This window comes from Heloderma suspectum, chromosome 1, assembly GCF_057233095.1.
Source record: "Heloderma suspectum isolate Gila_16-S chromosome 1, 16-S_ref, whole genome shotgun sequence".
Classification (NCBI taxonomy): domain Eukaryota; kingdom Metazoa; phylum Chordata; class Lepidosauria; order Squamata; family Helodermatidae; genus Heloderma; species Heloderma suspectum.
Genome location: NC_139458.1, coordinates 191,515,210 through 191,536,095, shown reverse-complemented (window position 1 = coordinate 191,536,095; position 20,886 = coordinate 191,515,210). Strand labels below are relative to the sequence as shown.

The window sequence follows — 20,886 nt, the reverse complement described above, 5'->3', positions numbered from 1 at the left end:
CTTTTCCAAAAAGCGATTTCATGAGACGGATAAACATCAGTAAATTTTAAATAAAGATCAAAATCAACAGCATTTAAAAAAAATCCGTTTTATAAAAATATTAATTATATGTAAGTGCCTCTTTTTAAAAATCGTCAGGATTAAAATGAAATCTAAATGCATACAAACAAAACACATTAAAGCCTACACTTGCAGGCCAGGTTCACAAATAATGGGAAACCAGTTTCCCACTATAAGAATGAGCCCCGAGAGCCTCAAGTTCATGCACTCTCTGCCCTTTTATGCACTACAGGAGGGGAGAACAAGCTCCCAGTTCCAATTTTAAACTAACTACAGTTCCTTGTGACACCCAAACTTGGGGAATTGTGGTTTGCTTCAACTATATATTTGAGAATAAGCCAAGAATGAAGCCACAATTTGATCCTGGTTCTCCTCAAAATCACCAACTCATCATAGCACTTTTAGGCTGCATTCCTATCCAGACTTATTTGGGTATAAACACAGAATATCATGGGACTTCCATCCAAGTAAATGTATTTTTATCCTGCCTTTCCTCCAAGAAGGTAAAGATAGGCATTATCCCACCATTATCTTCACAACAACCTTTTCAGAGAGTTTCAGTGAGTGACTGGCCCAAGGTCTCCCACTGAGCATTGCACCTAGGAGGAATTTGAACTCAGGTCTCTTCAGCCATAGTACAGTCTAACCACAACATCACATAGACCTGGTTTGCATGTAAAAACTGATGGGTAGTCATGCATAAGTGGGCGCACTGCCTGCAGTGTGCCCGCTTCTTATGATCAGCTCCTTCATAGGTCATGGAATGTGACATCCAAACCCAGACTGCTGGGTTATTAAGGGGCTAAACAACTCACCAGTTAACTCATGGTTTATTGCTGGGTTAGCCCCACATTCCACAACCTAAGGAGGAGCTGATCGTGGGTTGTGGAGTACAAGCAGAAGAGGCGAGCACACTGCACAACAATCCATCAGTTTTTAAACCAATGTGTTGTTGTTATGTGGAAACAGGACTGTAGGATCTTAACTATGTTTGCTCTTGACAATTGCATCTTTTATTTTATCACACATTTTGCTTTTTAAATATTCAATACTACAAATTCAGAAGTATCATAGTCATTTATTTTCCAAGAAACTTATTTCTAATCCCCCATGAGACAAAGTTCCTTCAAATCCCTCCTCAAAACTAATTTTTTCCATGAAGCCTTGAACATCCCCCTAGTCCTGAGTATGTGTAGCTGAAATAATCACATATCATCCCTCTATTTACTCTTGCTTCCACTTCCCCCTCTTTTCTTTATTTCTCTTGTGCCTATTTTTAGATAGTAAATTCCTTGGGGCAGGGACCTGTACTCCCATTCTTTGTAAAGTGCAATGTACAAAGATGGGGCTATATAAAAAATATGAACATATATCACTTGGCTATTTCTTTATTTGTTAGCTATCAGAAAATAAAAAAATAAAAATGCTTTGAAAACCACTGCATTAATTGGTTCTGTATTAATTGGTTCTGTAAAAACCCTAGTTATTCTGTGATAAAGAGCCAGGTTCAATCCCTAATCTTGAATGGAGGGTTAACAAGTAGAAAGGCTGGCTCTGAAGCCACTCCACTATGTAAGATATAGCAGTAGCATAATGCCAGAGACTAGATACTTACCCACTTGTTCAGAACGTTCTTTGACGTTTATTGGAGTCCTCTGTAGGGAAGTCTGCCAGCATCACCTTCAACTTAACACCATTCACAGTCTTGCCGTGTAACACAGCTATAGCATCACTAGCACTTGCTCTGTCTGCAAATGTGGCATAACCCATGTTTTCCCTGGGCACAAGGTAAATGTTTATAGAGTTTCCAAACCGACTGGAACAAAACAAAGCAGGAACAGTTAGGTATAAAACAAGAAGATATGCTGCTTTATTTTAAAGTCTCACCTGTAAAAGGGCCCCACCTATCCTGAACATATGTGCACACGTCAAATATCTTCTGCATATTTCAAGCATTTAAAGAAGGCGACTGCCCATAAATGTTTATGGTGCAATAAATTTGTATTTTAATGTGTAATTGGACTGTCTTCCTGGGTGCTGATACTTTGCTCTTAGAAGAAGCCAATAACAAGTTTTGTTTGCAACGAGTCAGATTCTACTCATATAGACAACTATACCTCAGTTTGAATTATGGCGATAAAGGCTTCCCAAGACTTACCTAACAATAGTTTTAAGTTTCTTAAATCAACAGGATCATTTATAATCTGCTATTGATAGCATCATAAGACTGCCTAAGCCTGTTAACCAATGGCAGCCATTTTCCACCAGCACTGGTTTTTCCCCTTCCAGATGAACACACTAGCCCTGGCTCAGGCATTTGCCTGAATGTGTGGGAGCTTAAAGTTAGTCAAGGGTCGGGCCGTGCAAACTGGCCCTGCCCCCTATTGTTTCCTGGTGCACTGGACCTGCCCCCCTCAGCTCAGACCGTGCCATATTGAATCAGCAAGGTCTCAAAGGGAGTTTTACTGGCGTTCACTTGAACACAAGTAGAACTTCCTGCATGATTGCAGACCTGCCTTATCAGGGTCCTGGATCACAGGGAGATCCTTTTTCAGACCTTGCTGATTCAACACAACCAAGCTCTGAACTAAAGGGGCTGGGGGCTGGCATGCCTGGAGATGCAGGGGGTGAGGCCAGCATGCACAGTCCTGTCACTCTACCCACTTCAAGCCCTCATGTGTTCAAGCAAACACCTGAATAGGGTATGTAACATATACTTGTTATATTAATGTATATGCTTGCATTGTTAAGTGTAACCCAGGTAAGCTGGGTTAAATGAACGTTTGGGAGTGAGGGAAAGGTGGGAGGGGCTTGTGTGTGTGTGAGAGAGGATTCTGAGGTATTAAAAGGAGAGCTGACAGCTAATTAGTTGCATGGGGCCTTAGGGATTGAAGAAGCTACATCTAGTTGGGATTTGCAAACTAGGATTTAGAAGCGGTAGAGTAGGTAGCTTAGGACCAAGTATAGATTTATTAATAACAGTATATACAACACTTTTTGTGTTTAATAAATTGTATTTGTTGGGTTTTAGTACAAACTCCCATGTGTTTGTTTGGCTTATTGCGCTACCATCAGAAAACCTATTGTTACTTCTCCTGTATTGGGCAAAGGGAACCAATTAAGCATATTGGGTGTCCCTTTAAAAGGCCGGAGGCTTTGTGCGACAGTGAGGACAACTGACCATAGAGGAGGCAGACATCCTGAGGGGTTTTCCAGTTTCAACAGGTGGAAGCTGAAGAAGGTATAACACGGGGCAGGAACATCGCAGGGTACTATCACTGCGCTAAGGAATATGATACTCAGATTTAAATCGAACACATCCTTGCCTAATAAGTTACGGGTTTTTTTTAATTTAGTAGAACTTACCTTAATACATCATCCAATACGTTTTGAGGTAAGAGGTGGGGATTGAACTTTAACAAAGAGCCTTTCCCGCACAGAAGAATCAGGTGAAGCTTTCCTTTTGCTTGATGGAAGCTCAGCATCTGTTTGGAGTTGAGGTGGAGGGTTACTGGACTGTTGGGGAAGGAAAAAGAATCACAATCGACATATTAACTTGTGTGATGTACATTACCATGGACTAAAACACATTTAGCAGTGCAGGATCTTGGATATCAATCTAATAATTGGTCCTATGTCTACGGCGCGATGAATTTTCTAAAAATATCAGAAGTTTCCAAAATGGTTCTTCCCTTCAGTACTGCTGTATTTAAACGCAAGTGCCATGGACAGGCAATACCATGGAAGGGGAAACGTGCAACATACTGTGCTCGCACTAATTTTTGCTCTTCCCTTCCTCTGGCCTTTTTTGTTGCCAGCAAATCTTTATTTCTCTGGCTGCCTTCATCAAACCAGCCTCAAAGCTCACTAGGTCTCATTATCTATTTTACATAGTGTATATTTGGGTATTAGATGTAGGGTGGATACCCTTTAAAGAGGAGACCCAAAAATTTCCAACAACATCTTTTAATTTTACTGAAGAAAAATGTCAATAGGAAAAAGTTTTAAAATACACAGAGCAATAGGATGATAAACCAAAGACAAATGCATCTAGCAAACCTAACTAGATTTGGTCCCTATTTTATCCATACCCCCTATCAAAGAAATATTTGATTGTCCTTGGTCCAGCCTTTCCAATCAGTTCTCCAGTTCTAGCAGGTCTGACTCTTTCTTTCCTGCAACATTCCGGCCTTCTTTTCCCCTACTTTATATCTTTGACTCTCTGCTTCTAGCTTGTATCTTCTACAACTTCTCTCTCCCACTCGAACCAATCAGGAGGGTAGATTCTTATTTATACTTGCCAACTAAGTTTCTGTTTTCTTTTTTTGACCTCTGTTGAATTTTGTAATGACCTGTTGCCTTGGCTGGCTTTTTCTTTAAACTTTTGCTGATCTTTTCAACCTCTTGCTTCCTGAGCTAAACCTCCTAACTTTATATTCTAAACTAAACTTTTAACCTCTAAACCAGGGGTGGCCCTCCAGATGTTTTGGCCTACAACTCCCATGATCCCTCACCACTGGCAATGTGGGCTGGGGCTGATGGGAGTTGTAGGCCAAAAACAAAAAAAATATCTGGAGGGACACAAGTTGCCCACTCCTGCTCAAAACTATAGCTGAAACAAGCACACACACAAAAAAGGATTAACCCCATTTTACAATACCATAAAACCAAACTAAACGTCAAACTGGAGGACAGTTCTGTTTGTGTGTATTAGGTAATGAAAGGAAACAATCTCTCCATGCTGCAGAATAAAGTTTAGTCAAATTCACTAGAATACTTCCAACCTTTCCAGAGCTAATCCTGAGCCCCAAAAGAGAGCCTATGCTTCCAATAGCCCGACACTTTAAGTGTTGCAAATACAGACTAAGGATGCCCTTCCACTGGGTTGATTTTACTCAACCTCACGTTTTGTATGAACAAACAACTACATTGTCTTTGGCCTGTAAGAATTCTCAAGCTGGTAGGTTTTAAGACAGGCAGAGAGAGTTCCTGACACATATGTGTTAATATTCATTCTCTCCTCCCCACCAAGGGCTCATTCAACAATGAACGTATCTCCAACTTTGGGGCATATTCCTCTTGCGGTGTGAAACTCATGCATGGGGTTGTAAAGTTCCAGGGAAGGAAATTCTGAACCGGGTGAAGCTTGCCTCCCCTTACCTGCCAAGACATGGGAGGGTGGAATGTCCTGTTGTAGAGAAGCCTCATTCATTCATATTGGATTTATAGGGAGTGACTGCTCCATCGCTTGCCCTATCAGTTCTCCTCGATCTTTGAAGGGCTGCTGCTTTACTGTAATAGCATTTACTGGCCTGTGGTTTTAGGAGGGATCAGGCATAGCTTGTTCTATTCCCCTTTCTAATGCCATTTCTAGATTAGCACCCTAATTCTTTTTATCCTGCCTTTTTGTCAGAGAACCCTCCATTAGATGATCCTCATTCCACAGGCCTTTGCACACAGAAGGCGGTTGGACACTTATGTCCGTGTGCATGAATCTCGGCAGATTCTGGTGTTGAACGCATAGCTGGCGCTGGGAGTAGGTCACAGCACAATGGGTTAAACCCAGATTTAGGCACGTGCAATGGGTCTGGAGGAAGTGGACTTCCCTGCCCCCTTCTCCCCATGGCAACCCTTTCCACTGATGCAAAGTGCCTCCACCTGATTTTGGGGGATTCACCTCATCCCTCTCAGCCCCCTGCACCACAGCCTAACCCATTCAGCAGGGTACCTCAGCCCTATGTGTAGCATTTTCAGGGGTTGGAGGGCTGCTGTGGAGACGAGGGTGTGGGGAAGTTCGTTTCTGCTAGCCCTGTTGTACATGCCTAAATCTGGATCCATCCCAGTAAGTTTAGAAGGGGAGGAGGCCAAGCTCAAAAGGTTTTAAATACAGTGTATGTTCAGAACTCAACCACTCTTGGAGGCAGCCACTGGAAGATGGTTCTGCCACCCGATCTTAGTTGTAAGCAGAACCATTTAAGGGTAAACTCATGTTGTCCATAATCCTTAAGTTTTCAAGGGAAGATGAAGTAAGAGGAAAATAGGCAAAGTCAGTATGAGTAACAGCCAAGAGACAATGACGCTTCTCCATCCAACACAACAGAAATTGCAGTATTTTTCCTATAGGAAATAAATTCAGCTGAAACCACCCATAAAAGAACAAAGCAAAGAAACCACAGCATTTAAAAGTACTGTGATTAATGCACAGATATAAAGAGACTAAACACTTATTTCAGGAATTTAATACTATTTAAAACAACAAACCTAAAAGATACTTACAGAGGATCCCAGAAACTGATCAGCCCAATTATTATTCCATATTGTTGATGACAGCTGTGAAGTCACCAGCGGTGTTGCCATTTGTCTGATGTGGCTGCAGGCAAATCAGGATCTTTTTAGAACAAAAGCAATATTTCTGTTTCCTAACACTGCTTGGTTCTGTTTAGAGAGAGAAACCCAATATTCATAGCTAATATTCAAGGTTAATTGTAGGACTAAGGGTGAATCCTATGGCTGCTGGACAGTGGCTAGATGGCCATAGGATTGTTCAGTTTCTGGGAACTGACCTTGGAGCTCATGCTCGGAGGTTGGTTCCTGGAAAACTGCTTCCCCACCCCCTCCCCAGCATCTCGTAGGCAGCACAGATTGTCCCCAGGCTCCATGCTCGGAAGAGCAGTGCAGAGCAGGGTGAAGGAGGCATTCCCAGGAGTGGGGACTGCAGAAGTGCCGGTACAACGCTTCCTATACATTGTCCAGCTTCTCCCCCTCCCCCTGGCTCTGAAGTCCCACAGCTAGACAGCCAAAATCGGCCATCTAGCCACAAATGCAGAGCGGCCAGAGTGTGGAGGAGAAGATCCCCTCTGTGCTCTGCCCGCCCTGCATGGGATAGGTGGTCTCCTCCGAGTTCAGAGGTTGCAGCCTATCCTGATAGGATTGCTTCCTAAGACAACCAAAGTTTAGCACTTTTTAAGTCCCATCAATATTAACAGGACTGTTAAGCATCCACTCAATTCCCGCCCATCCAGAAATCAATGGGACTTGAATAATGCTTAAATTTGGCTACCTTGCTCCTAATGACTACAGATTTAAAAATAAAGATGGAAGTATCATGACTTTTCTCCACTCTATTTTGCTCATACTTTCCACATTATAATTTTTTAAGAGGACAAAGTACTAAGGAAACTTCATATTTTATGAATAGATGATGAAATACTGAAGGCTTAGAATTCCATAATTAATAGCAAATATGTTACACCGCAATTTATAAATGTATGGCAAGCTATGATTACTTATTGACTTTGGCTTGCCTTAAATCCACAAATTGTATAGCAAAAGAAACTGATACAGAAGCAAACAATTCACTTTTACAACCTTTCAGAAGACAAAACACCAACCTTTACCATGTTTTCAACAAGCACTGAAACAACCTTTGAGTAGCTCCTAATCGGAAAACACATACACATCTTGATCCATCAATACTTATAGCCCTAAGAGATTCCAATATGTTTCTCTGCCACATGGAGATTTTTGCCCACAAAGGTTTCCCCATTCATTTCAGTGGTGGCAGTTGATCCACTCTGGGGGAAAGTGACCATGTTATATTTGAGTTCTTGGTTCTAAAGGAAGCAAAAGCCGAGTGTAGCCAAACGCGTACCCTGGATTTTAGGAAAGCTGATTTTAATAAACTCAGAACAATGATCAGTAAGGTCCCATGGCAAGCAACTCTAATGAGAAAAGGAGTCCAAGATGGGTGGGAGTTTTTTTAAAAAAAGAAATTCTAAAGGCACAATTACAAACAATTCCAACAAGAAAAAAAGGCGGAAGACAACAGAAGAAGCCAATGTGGCTTCACAAAATGCTTAGAGATGACCTGAAAACAAAAACAGACACACACAGGAAGTGGAAGGAAGGCCAAGCAACAAAGGAAGAGTACAGGCAGGCAGCACAGAATTGCAGGGATGGCATCAGGAAGGCTAAAGCTGAGAACAAGCTGAGGTTAGCGAGGGACGCTAAAAGCAACAAAAAGGCTTTCTTCAGGTACGTGCATAGTAAAAGGCAGAGGAAAGAAATGGTGGTTCAGCTATTAAATAAGGATGGCAAAATGATAACAGATGACAAGGAAAAGGCAGAAGTGGTCAATTCCTACTTTGGCTCAGTCTTCTCCCAAAAGAGGGTCTATGACCCCCCTGGCAAAGGCAAAGTACAGGCTGAAGGGGCAGGATTGCAGCTTGAGATTGACATACATATGGTCAAGGAACACCTAATTACTTTGAATGAGTTCAAATCTCCAGGGCCAGATGAACTGCATCCTAGAGTAATAAAGGAACTGGCGGAGGAACTCTCAGAACCACTGTCTTTGAAAAATCATGGAGGACAGATGAAGTGCCAGATGACTGGAGGAGGGCTAATGTTCTCCCTATCTTCAAAAAGGAGGAACCTGGGAACTACAGACCAGTCAGTCTGACATCAATCCCTGGGAAAATTCTGGAGCAGATTATAAAGTAATCCATCTGTAAGCACCTTGAAAACAATTCAGTGATTACTCAAAGCCAACATGGATTTGTCAAGAACAAATCCTGCCAGATGAATCTGATCTCATTTTTTGATCAGGTAACCTCCCTTGTGGACTGTGAGAACGCTGTGGACATAATATACCTTGACTTCAGCAAAGCTTTCAACAAAGTGCCCCATGATATCCTGATGAGAAAACTAGCTCAAAGTGGGCTAGATGAAACAACTATCAGGTGGATCCACAGTTGGCTACAGGATTGGACTCGAAGAGCGCTTATCAATGGGATCTTCTCAAACTGGGGAGAGGCAACGAGTGGGGTACCGCAGAGCTTGGTCCTGGGCCCAGTGCTCTTCAGAATTTTTATTAATGACTTGGAGGAGGAGGTGCAGGGAATGAGGATCAAATTTGCAGATGACACAAAATTGGGCGGGATAGCTAATAAATTGGAAGACAGAAACAAAATTCAAAGTGATCTTGATAGGCTGGAGTGCTGGGCAGAAAAACACAATGACATTTAATAGGGATAAATGCCAAGTTCCGCACCTAGGAAAAAGAAACCAAATGCACAGTTACAAATGGGGAATACTTGGCTCAAAAATACTACAAGCGAGAAGGGTCTTGGAATTGTTGTAGATAACAAGCTCAATATGAGCCGACAATGTGATGTGGCTGCAAAAAAAAGGCAAATGCTATTTTGGGCTGTATTAATAGAAGTATAGCTTCCAAATCCCGTGAAGTACTAGTTCCCCTCTACTCAGCACTGGTTAGGCCTCATCTTGAGTACTGTGTCCAGTTCTGGGCGCCACACTTTAAGAAGGATGCAGTCAAGCTGGAGAGGGTTCAGAGGAGGGCAACGAAGATTATCAGGGGACTGGAAACAAAGCCCTATGAGGAGAGACTGAAAGAAGTGGGCATGTTTAGCCTTGAGAAGAGAAGACTGAGGGGAGATAGGATAGCGCTCTTTAAGTACTTGAAAGGTTGTCACAGAGAGGAAGGACAGGATCTCTTTTTGATCATCCCAGAGTGCAGGACCCAGAATAATGGGCTCAAGTGACAGGAAGCCAGATTCCGGCTGAACATCAGGAGAAACTTCCTGACTATGAGAGCAATACGACAATGGAACCAATTACCTAGGGAGGTAGTGGGCTCTCCCACACTGGAGGCATTCAAGATGAAGCTGGACAGCCATCTGTCGGGGATGCTTTGACTTAGATTCCTGCATTGAGCAGGGGGCTGGACTTGACGGTCTTATAGGCCCCTTCCAACCCTACTATTCTATTTTTCTAAATATTGTGCAAGCAAAGAAGCTCCCTTCTTTGAAGCATAGTGTAACGTGCATTGCACAACAGCAAAACACATGCTGTACTCTAGAAGAAGAGTGTACCCATACCATTGTGGGTTGTGCAGTACAGTTTAAAGGAGCTTCGAAAAAATCAGCTTAAGAGATGGACCCCCAAATTAAAAACACCCACCCACCACAGTGTTTTTCAAAGTTTCCTAGAAGTGATACATCGGTTATGTTTCCCTGATACTTTATCTGATTTATTCAATATATTTTACATGTTCTATTGCCGTCAATATTCAAGTTTTCCCTCGTAAGAGAACAAGCAAGAGATATTACTATTTATGAAATTCTTTCATTCCATTTGGTGGAGATCTTAAGAGTCACGAATAGACCAAAATCCCTTCCGGATATCTTTTTCTTCATTGATATCTATGCTGTATGCAGAGGTGCAAAACCATAGGCCCAAAGGCCTAACCTGGCCTGCTGGGTTCCTCAGTCCCGCCCAAGGAGCCTCCAAGCCCTGTTCCCGGGAGGCAATTACTGCTGATATGTCCGATCTGAGATAGCAGCAGGAGTGTGGGTATCAGGGGGCTCTGCTGGCATGGGCAGAGCAGAGCTGCTTTGAGTGGCACCCGCACAGGAACACCAGGTGCCATGCAAGACCCCAGACTCTGCCATCACTGGGGAGAGCACCTGCTCTTTCCTGCACCAGAAGAGTCGCTTCCTGAGCAAGGCCCGGGACATTGCCAGTGCCAGGAAGAGCGGGAAATATTCCCTGTGCCAGCAGAGCCATTTCCCTTTATAAATAACCTTTCTTTTTCTCCAAGTGATCTTCTTTGGTGTCTCTGAACATCAAAACCATCAAATTTGTTTCTGCTTAAGGGGAACATCAAGTCTATTCCATTTATCTATAGTTGTAAAGTATCAGGCATGTTTACATTTTCCTTGACTTTCCTTTGCACATGATTATCTTAAAAAATAAAGAAGTGTCTACTATGATTCTCAAGTCAGTCAGCAACGCTAGATGTATGTTTTACACCATTTGCTACTTACTCAGCTCCATCCATTCCGTCGTCAATGAAACTAATAAGCAGCCGGTTTCCAAAAGGATATTCAAATCCATGTAGTCTGTCTTTGGCATATATAGCCGATGCAACATTACTGTAGTGAATCACTGCATATGCTAAGAATGAACAACAGTATATTTGTAAATATGGAAACATTAAAATATAGTGGAGAAGAAAACACCTGTCCAAAATACAGGGGTAGTGCCAATTACGACATTTTAAAATTATGAATTCAACATCCTTTAGCAAAATAAATGATACTTGAACAGAAACATCAAAAGAATTAATGACAAACCAGCACTTTTGAGCCTGACATAACTAGGTGCCCTAGGAACCAGTTGAAGGGTGGGGTATAAATCTCTTACATAAATAAACCAAAATTAAACAAGTAGCTGGCATTGCTTGCTTTTACATCTAAATACTTGGCAAGAGAAAATACATCTTTCTTTCACCACAGACTGCCAATTAGCACACACATACGCATCTAAAAGTGTGAGGGTGACCCAGAAAAATGACTGACAGTCTGATCCTTAGGTTCTCACAGTATCACATACTTACGTTGAGCACTGTTAGAGCTATATCCAAATTGCATGAGTGGACTTCTGCTCTCTCAGCTGCTTGCTCTCTTCCCATCCCACCCCCTGCATACTCCCCCTTCTCTTTCCAGTATTTATTGTTACATGTACACTGCAGCTAAGCATATTTAAAATTAATCGGGGTTATCAAACCAGAATTTGCTGCTGCTTTGCAAATCCTGGGTAAAATCTAGTCAGCATCAAAAATAGACCAGCCCATATATTAACCATATATTAACGATTAAACCATGGCTAAGGAAGAGAATATGGACTGGAGAGGGAAGGAGCATACAAGGCTTCTATCTCTTAACCACTATTAATAAGATCAGCAGAATTTTGTCCGCACTGTATTTTAGTTCCAGTTCCAATGCAATATAAACAAAACAACCTCACAGGCTCCTTCCTCAGGGCCCAAGGAACCAAGGGCCTCCCGTGCTACTTCACCAATGCAACAGCACAGGGAGTGCACCAAGCCACAGAGTCATGGAGAAGAGCCCAACTTCAGGCCAGAGGACTGGCGCTTTAAGGGGCTGCAGTTGTCCAACAAAAGGGGCGAAGCATAGACTCACTTTTCCATTGACAGGCCTCCATTCACTTCAAGCCCGCCTGGGGGCAATTTGCTGCAACCATGGCCTGCCTTACTGCTGAACCACTATAGCTCGTGAGTACAGATGGATCAGTACTCACATTCCCAATATGGGAACTCACTGTTACTGAGATTTCTACTACATGTACACATCCAAACCAGACCACAGCTCAGTAGTAGAGCCCCTCCTTTGCATACAGAAGGTCCTAGGTTCAATCCCCGGCATCTCCAGGTAGGGCAAGGAAAGAATCCTGCCTGAAACTTCCATAGAGCTACTGACAATGCCAGTCAGTGTCACCAATACTGGGCTAGATGGACCAATTGTCCAACATAGTATAAGGCAGTTTCTTATCTTCCTATATTGTTTAATAGCTAAACCATTACAAAAAAGTAGCGCTAATAATTCAACCGCTATTTCAAAAAGAAGATGCAGAAAGCAGAGAGCACCCAAGCAATAATTATGTTCCCAAATGGAGCCCCCAAAATAGAAAACAGCTTACTCTTTCTTCCCAAAGAAACTTATTTCTCAACCTCCACTCAAACCTTTTATTTGTCAAGGTACTTGTTCCAAAATTCCATTTCTTAATAAGAAGATTTTTTAGGACATCCAATTTTACACAGAAATATACTTTTCTATTAGTTGTATTACCACCGTTACTGTGAAGGGCCCGTCGAGTTTCACAAGATTCCAATCCTGGGACGAGATCAAAGAGGTTGAATAGCTGCTCTTGTACAAATGGGAATTCTGATACCACTGATAAGCGTCTCGAGACAGATTCTTGGCTTCTGGTATCACTCCTTTCCAAGCTTGCAAGGTCTGGTGATTGTCCTAAACACCACATAGTAAAGCAACACTATTGCAGGTCACAGAATGACTGGACTGTATTAATTTTATTCACAGACACACTTAATTTGTTTTATAAGTTCTGCAAATCTATGATCAGCTCAGTTGTAACGTGGTCTTTGATATAATAAGATATATTTTAAAGAACTAAACAGCATAAATATAGATTTTTTTGTCTTACATATCTCTAAGTCTGTAGAATTAGAAGTGACAGAAAATACTGGTTGCTTACTGTAACCAGTTTTTCAAGTGGTCATATGTGCTGTCACATGTATGGATTCTGCACATGCACAGAGCTGTTTGGAAAAGTTCTGTAGCTAAGCGAGATATTTGTTGGGAGCGCGCGCGCACACACACACATATTGCACACTCAAAGGAGTGAGGCTTTCGTCTTCCTGCTCAGTTGAGATGTCCAACTAATACCATGACTATAAGAATGAAAATAAAGCAGAAAATGCAAGTATAACAGCACCTGCACCGAGCTGGATTGTGTGACTACACAGATTACCACTCGAAGAATTACAGTTACAGGTAAGCAACCTGTCTTTCTTCTTCATGGTCTGCTACTTGACATGAACAAAAAGAACATATGAATAAGAATGACAAAAGTCACCTTGGTCAAACCCTAAATTCGGACGGAATTCTGCTCTCACATTCCCAAGAAATATTTGTTCATTTTCTTTTATAAAACCCCACCAAAAGACTCTGGCAATTGCCTTAGGAAACATATAGCACAGTACCCAGCAGACATAAACCTGTTTACCTAAAAGCAAGCCCTGGAGATTTCAATGAAAGTAACCTTCAGCATATGGTTATTGGGATTACAGCCTACACACAGATGTTTGACTTCAGATTGTACTACCCACCTGAAGATGGCAGCTTGCTCCTCTGTACTTCATGGCTATTTGTTTCTTTGGGCCTGTTCAGACATAACACTAAGCCATGATGGTTAAGCATTGTGAGTTAACTAGGGTGGCTTAGTATGATGTGTGTGGGACATTTTTCCCAGCCACGGTGGCTACAGAACCACGGTCAGTAACCACTTGCTGCAGGATGGTTAGCGGTCTCCTCTGTAGTTTGGCCTGACATATGTCAGGCCCCCATGGTTAACTGAGTGCTACGATAGGGCTCAGAGACGAAAGTGGCCAAAAACAGCCCTGTTGCTCCTCTCAGTGCGTGAGATCTCCATGGCCAAAATCTGCCTAACAACACATGACGCAGCAGCCAAAAGCCAGCTCCTTGAAAGTGGACAAGCGCGCGGGGAGCAGAGATGTTTTCAACCTCACGCTGCTGTTATCAGCACAGCGACTCTGAGCGCTTCAGACTCCCAGGCACAAACACCTGTGTCCACTGTCATAAATTAAAGCAATCCCGCCTGCCCGCCAAGCAGCGTCATCCCTGCCTCAAACCGTGCAGCCCCCCACTGCTGCAAAGGTGAAGCCCCAGGAACTGGAGCACCCCCGATGCCCATGCCTGCTGCCACGGAGGCAGAGCCCCCAACCTCTTCCGAGAGTAGCAGCTGAAAAGAGGAGTAAGCAGGGGGAGGCGAGAGTCCTGCCAAGTGCTGCAGGCAAGCACAACTAAGCCATTTCCCCCTTCCCCACCCCCCTCCACCAGCAGGCTATCCTGATCCTTATGTTCCCATGGGAGCCGAGTACACACTCCCCACAACACCATAAGTTCCCACCACCGTCAGGATTCCTTTTGCCCCTGCTGAACTTCAAATGCCAAATCAAACACAGACAAGAGACTTCAATCTACGGCTTTTACTCCATTACTTCAATGGGTCATACAGATAAAATTCTCAGTGACCCTCAGTCTACAAAGGAAATGCCTTCAGGGGGATCAAGAGATAGCTATGAAAGTTGCCCACCATTTGAAGAAGGGCGGGCTCACTATCCTAATTTAAGGGGTGGGGGTGGGGATCTCACCCTCTGTCGTGAGGCCTCTAAATGCAGCTGTTCATGCCAGGCCAATCGGGCAGACAGTCTAAGCTCCGCCCTGGCCATCTCTCTCTTGGCTCTGTGTCTGCGCCTGGCATCTAAGAATTCAGGCTCTCTAAGCCCCACCTCTCCCTGTTCGCTATCTCTCACTGGGGGAGGTGAAAAGGGGCCCTCTCCGTCCAGCTGGGCCCTTGAAACCTGAGGAGTCTGCCTATCCATATCTGGAGAAGCCTGGGAAACTTCCTCCCCATGTCTTGCGGTTCTTCTTCAGAATCTGAACTACTCTGCCACTCCCTGCGCTCAGAGGCAACCCTGACATCCATGTCCACATCCCAAAGTAAACCGTGCATGCCAGACACAGATGGAACAGCGGACACCCCAGGTGCATCACTCGCAAAGCAGCACCTAGGTGCTCCAGGACAACTGGCACACCCATCGCCCCATGGATGAGGATGGTAGCAACGGCCCTCCTGTTCTCTACTTGGACGGTGACTTCTTGGGGGCACCACAGTCCCAGCGCAACACCCCGACCGTGGGGCTATCCCAGGACGAGGGGGAGGATGTGGGGAAAGAGCGAAAGAGAAAGCGGATGCAGATGTGGACTGAGGCCAAGCTGGGAGCCTTCATCACACTTTGGGGCAGCCCCAAGCCCCAGGACATCCTCACCACGGTCAGCACAAAAACCTCTTCCCATGGGTCTCCAAGCAGTTGCAGAAGAATGGCAACTCCTGCACCCCGAGCCGTGTAAGGAGAAGCTACACGTGCTCAAGAGACAGTTCAAGGAGACTGTCAACTACAACAAATGGACTGGGGTTCAGCCACACACCATACCTTTCTACGATGAGTTTGCCTGCGCATTGATGGATTGGTGGGACATCATCCCCAGATATACCACAGGGAGTGGGATGCCCACCACCCCAGCTGCAGCCACAGCCCATGAAGGGCAGCATCCCAGCCACCCCAGATTCCTCACTCAGCCTGGGTCCCTTGTGTTGGCCCCAGCCAGAACCTAGGCAGCCCCTTCTCACTTTGGACACCAGCTCGTCTGCCTCCTTGGGTGCAAGCATCCCCCTCCTCTCCACCCCCGTGAGTGCTGATGACCCCGAGGAGGGTCCCTCGTAGCGGCAGCCTAGGCTGCAAGGACAGCCATGCACCAAGGACACCACCACCTTCTGCGATGGCATCAGCAGTGCAGGGCCACCCACACCCGCAGGCGTACACCGCCGCCTTTGAATTCCAGCCCTGAGTCCAGTGGCCCTCCAACAACTAACAGAGGCAGAGAAGCTCGATATGTTCACCAACATTGTCCTTGACCTGGACCACCACATGACAGAGGCCCTGACCCAGACAGGGAGCCCTCCCCGCCGCCAGACCTGTGAGGCAAACTGGAGAGGGCACTCTGGCTGGAGCTATCCCAGGAGATACAGTCAGGGACAGAAATATTGGAATAAGGAAAACTGTTTTGGCAGTTGGCCTCTGTACACCACCACATTGAAGTTGAAAGGAAACACACCCAGATGGGAGCGAAGTCAGGACTTTCAGCTGTAATTCAAGGGGTTTGACCAAAGTGGGGCACTAACCATTCAGGAAGGACAGCCAGTGGTATACACACACACCCATCATTGGTGGCTCATAAGTAATGGAAGGAATGGCTGACAAGCAGCTGCATGGCCAGGTGTACCCCATGACCAATCAAACAGATAAAAGGCCTGGAAGTGGTTCTGTTACATTTGCATTTGGTAGCTGTTCACTGGAACTCCCAACATGAGGTCCAAAGAGGTGTCCATGCGAGTGAAGGAGGCCATCATTAGGCTGAGGAAACAAAATAAACCCATCAGAGAGATAGCAACAACAGTGGGAGTGGCCAACACAACAGTTTGGAACATCCTGAAAAAGAAGGAATTAACTGGCAAGCTCAGCAACAGCAAAAGGCCTGGAAGACCACGGAAGACAACTACAGTGGATGACCGCAGAATTCTCCTCATGGTGAAGACGAACCCTTTCACAACATCTAGCCAGGTCAAGAATGCTCTTGAGGAGGTAGGCATGTCATTGTCAACATCTACAGTCAAGAGACAGCTTTAGGAGTGTAAATACAGAGGCTTCACAACAAGGTGCAAACCACTGGTAACACTCAAGAACAGAAAGGCCAGACTAGCCTTTGCCAGCAAACACCTAAAAAAGCCTGCCCAGTTCTGGAATAAGATTCTTTGGACTGATGAAACCAAGATTAACTTGTACCAGAATGATGGGAAGAGAAAAGTATGGAGAAGGAAAGGAACAGCTCATGATCCAAAGCATACCACCTCATCTGTCAAACACGGTGGAGGCAGTGTTATGGCATGGGCATGTATGACTGCCAATGGAATCGGGTCACTGTTGTTTATTGATGACCGGACTGCTGATAAAAGCAGCAGGATGAATTCGGAAGTGTATAGGGCTATACTTTCTGCTCAGATTCAGCCGAATGCCGCCAAACTGATAGGACGCCGCTTCATATTACAGATGGATAATGACCCAAAACATACAGCAAAAGCTACCCAAGAGTTTCTCCAGGCAAAGAAGGGGGATGTTCTTCAATGGCCAAGTCAGGCACCTGATCTCCACCCAATAGAGCATGCTTTTCACTTACTGAAGACACGACTGAAGGCAGAAAGACCCACAAACAAGCGGCAGTTGAAGGCAGCTGCAGTAAAGGCCTGGCAGAGCATCTCGAGGGAGGAAACTCAGCATTTAGTCATGTCCATGGGTTCCAGACTTCAGGCAGTCATTGACTGCAAAGGATTTTCATCCAGGTATTAAAGGCGATCCTTAAGTTTAAAATGTTGGTTTGTTCCATTACTTATGAGCCAACAACGATGAGGGGGAGGTGCATGCCACTGGCTGTCCTTCCTGAATTGTTAGTGCCCCACTTTTGTCAAAGCCCTTGAATTACAGCTGAAAGTCCTGACTTTGCTCCCATCTGGGTGTGTTTCCTTCCAACTTCAATGTGGTGGTGTACAGAGGCCAACTGCCAAAGCAGTTATCCTTGTTCAAATATTTCTGGCCCTGACTGTGTGTGTGTGTGTGTGTGTATATATATATATAATATTATATATACACACACACTATATATGTGTGTGTGTATATATATATATATATATAATTATTACACACACACACACACACACACTTTCCTGCCTTGTTCTTGGCTCCCACCCACACCCTTCTCAATTCCTGTATTCCTTCCCTTCCCATTTTTGAACTCTATATCTTTTCTCTAAAGAGAAAAAAACCAATTAAAAACCATTTTCTCTTCTGTTAGGATTATCGATAGTGTACTGTACTCCTTCATCCCACTTGCTTGTAGGTAGTTCTGTATTTGCTTTTCTTTTGCTCTTGTGTAAGTGTGTATGCACGCGCTTGTGTTGTGGTCAAGAAAACTGTGTGGAAAAGCACTACACACAAGTCCACTACACACATTAACATAGAATCATAGAATAGCAAGGTTGGAAGGAGCCTAATACTAGACTGTGTGGCCCCTCCTCCTAATCACCGCTTAAACTCTTAACTTCTGATGATCCCTTTATGACCTCTGGTTTGAGTTTCTGAGAACAGCACATTTAACCTCTGCCTAGCACAAAAACTTCTGGGCCAAACTGTCTGAGGTTTGGCAGCTTGAATGACCCCATTGGGGCTGCCAGGTGTCCAGATTTCATACACTTCTGTGCAAACATTGCAACATTATAGCACTCTGCTTTGAGAGTTTTTGTTGAAAAAAGCAAATTTTACCTGCGCCTAGCACATAAACTAGTGGGCCTGAGGTAAACTGTCTGTGGTCTGACAGCTTGAATGACCCGCATTGAGGCTGCCAGATCCCCAAATTTCATATAGTTATCATGAAAACTGAAGAAGTTATGCCCGTTTCTGTTTTCCGATGCAAGTCAATGGGAAAACATCAAATCTGAATGATTCGGATATCTGAATCTCGCTTCAGATCCGAATCCGAAGTGAAGCAGATTGGGTCTGAATCGGTCCGAAGTGGAGCAGGGCTGATTTGGAAGGTCCAGATCAGATCAGCATCCAAAGCAAAGCGGGGGGTCCACGCACAGCCCTGCTTAGAACATCTAAATATGAGGCGAGCAAATCCCAAAAATGTCATTGGAAATTACCACCATGTGTGAACTACAATCACAGAAACATTTCCTCTAAAAGTGTACTACATACCTAAGTTGGTCAAGTTGCTCCCTTGTGCTCCATGGCTGTGTGTTCCCGGTTCTGCACTATCCACATAGGATTTGTGTAGTCTGGATTCAGGTGGCTTGGACACAGATTCAGTCAAACCAGTCCTGGAATCTGAACTACCCACGTAGTATTCCTGTTCACGGGATTCAGTTGGCTCTGACACAGGCTCAGTTAAAATTGTCCCGTATCGTGCATTACCCATATCATATTCCTGTCCATGAGATTCCGGTGGCTTGGATGCAGGCTCAGCCCAACTTGTGTTGCAACCTGAAGCCAACAAACAAATAGTCCAAGATTAAACATTAATTACATATTTCTCACCTGCATGCACCTCATATTTGACTGTCTTTAAAACTTCTTAAAATAAAGCAAACAAGTCCCAAGGATTTCAAGGGAAATTACCAGCTTGGGTGTACTAGAAAATGTTTACTGTCAGGGTGTACTACATACCTAAAGTAATCAAGTTGCTCCCTTGTACTCGTTGGCTGTGTGTTTCCTGCTTTCCACTACCCACATACGATTTGTGTACACTGGATTCAGGAGGCTTTGTCACAGGTTGAGTCAAAGCAGTCCTGTAACCCGAACTACCTGCATAGTATTCCTGTTCACACGATTCTGGTGGCTTGGACAAAGGCTCATTCAAAGTAGTTCTGGAACCTGAAGACGACAGACCAAAAGTTCAAGTTTTTAAAATCATACACAGTTCTCACTTGCATTCAGTCTTTTGGGCTACTATGCATCTCACATTTGAATCTCCTTAGAACCTCCAAAAATGAGGCAAGCAAACCCCAAGGATTTCAAGGGAAATTACCAGAATGAGTGTACTAGAAAATGTGTACAGTAAGAGAAAAATACATACCTAAAGTGATCAAGTTGCTCCCTTGTACTTTGTGGCTCTGAGTTTCCTGTTTTCCACTACCAACAAAGTATTCCTGTTCACAGGATTCAGGTGGCATAGTCAAAGGTTCAGTCAAAGCAGTCCTGGAACCTGAAGCCAACAGACCAAAAGTCCAAGATTAAAAATTCATTGCATACTTTGGTCTTACAGTATTCATTTATTATGTTTATTTAGCACTTCAACAAATAAATTATCCGGGAATTGTTGTTCAGTTAAATTAAAATGATAACAAGTCAATAAAATTCAGCACACCATGCAATTCTACATACCAACACAGAATGGTAAAATATAACACAGATAACAAAAACTAAAACTACCATCAGGAACAAGAGCTAAACACCCCCCTCCCCACAGTACATGGACTAAAATAGTAGATCTGAAATTACTACAAATGTTAAAAACACCTGAAATGTTTAAAATGCCTCTGTGACAAACCAAACCCTCCCCGCCCATCTTTCAAGAAATATCTTTGAACAAAGAACAACTAAATTTATCTCTCTATACATTCTAGGATGACTCTCCAGCTTCACTTCCCCTCCCCCATAACCCAGCTTATGCAAAAGAAGTATTGTAGAGACCGCCTGGAGGATGCATGACCAAATCCTCCAAGGCTATTGATTCCAGTCTGAATTTCTCTCTCTCAGAATTGCCCAGCCCCCATAGAAATCCTTTGACTCTGAGATTTTAATTTGTTTTCGCATGGAAAGCAAAGCTATACCACAAAATCCCATGTGCAGGCCTCATCTCCTCTGCCCCCTTTCATAAGCTGCTTAAGTGAATTACTCTTGGGATCCTGATAAGTTTTAGTGAGCCAGCTTGATGTTTCATTTTATTTTGAAAAGCGACCAACTAACATATCTCTGCTCTGTTCTTTAATAAATATATTGGATCGGAA

The 20,886-nt window shown here is 43.9% G+C and overlaps 1 protein-coding gene across 1 annotated transcript in view; it reads right to left on the bottom strand.

The window, feature by feature from the left end:
• RBM45 (RNA binding motif protein 45) overlaps nucleotides 1–20,886 on the bottom strand; it is a 50,176-nt gene that overhangs the window by 5,315 nt on the left and 23,975 nt on the right. Inside the window, 9 exon segments of the mRNA XM_084805612.1 lie at nucleotides 1,676–1,876; nucleotides 3,427–3,476; nucleotides 3,478–3,576; nucleotides 6,337–6,430; nucleotides 10,908–11,037; nucleotides 12,732–12,911; nucleotides 19,076–19,360; nucleotides 19,544–19,750; nucleotides 19,953–20,081. Coding sequence (XP_084661738.1) covers nucleotides 1,684–1,876; nucleotides 3,427–3,476; nucleotides 3,478–3,576; nucleotides 6,337–6,430; nucleotides 10,908–11,037; nucleotides 12,732–12,911; nucleotides 19,076–19,360; nucleotides 19,544–19,750; nucleotides 19,953–20,081 — 1,367 coding nt within the window. The 3' untranslated portion in view covers nucleotides 1,676–1,683.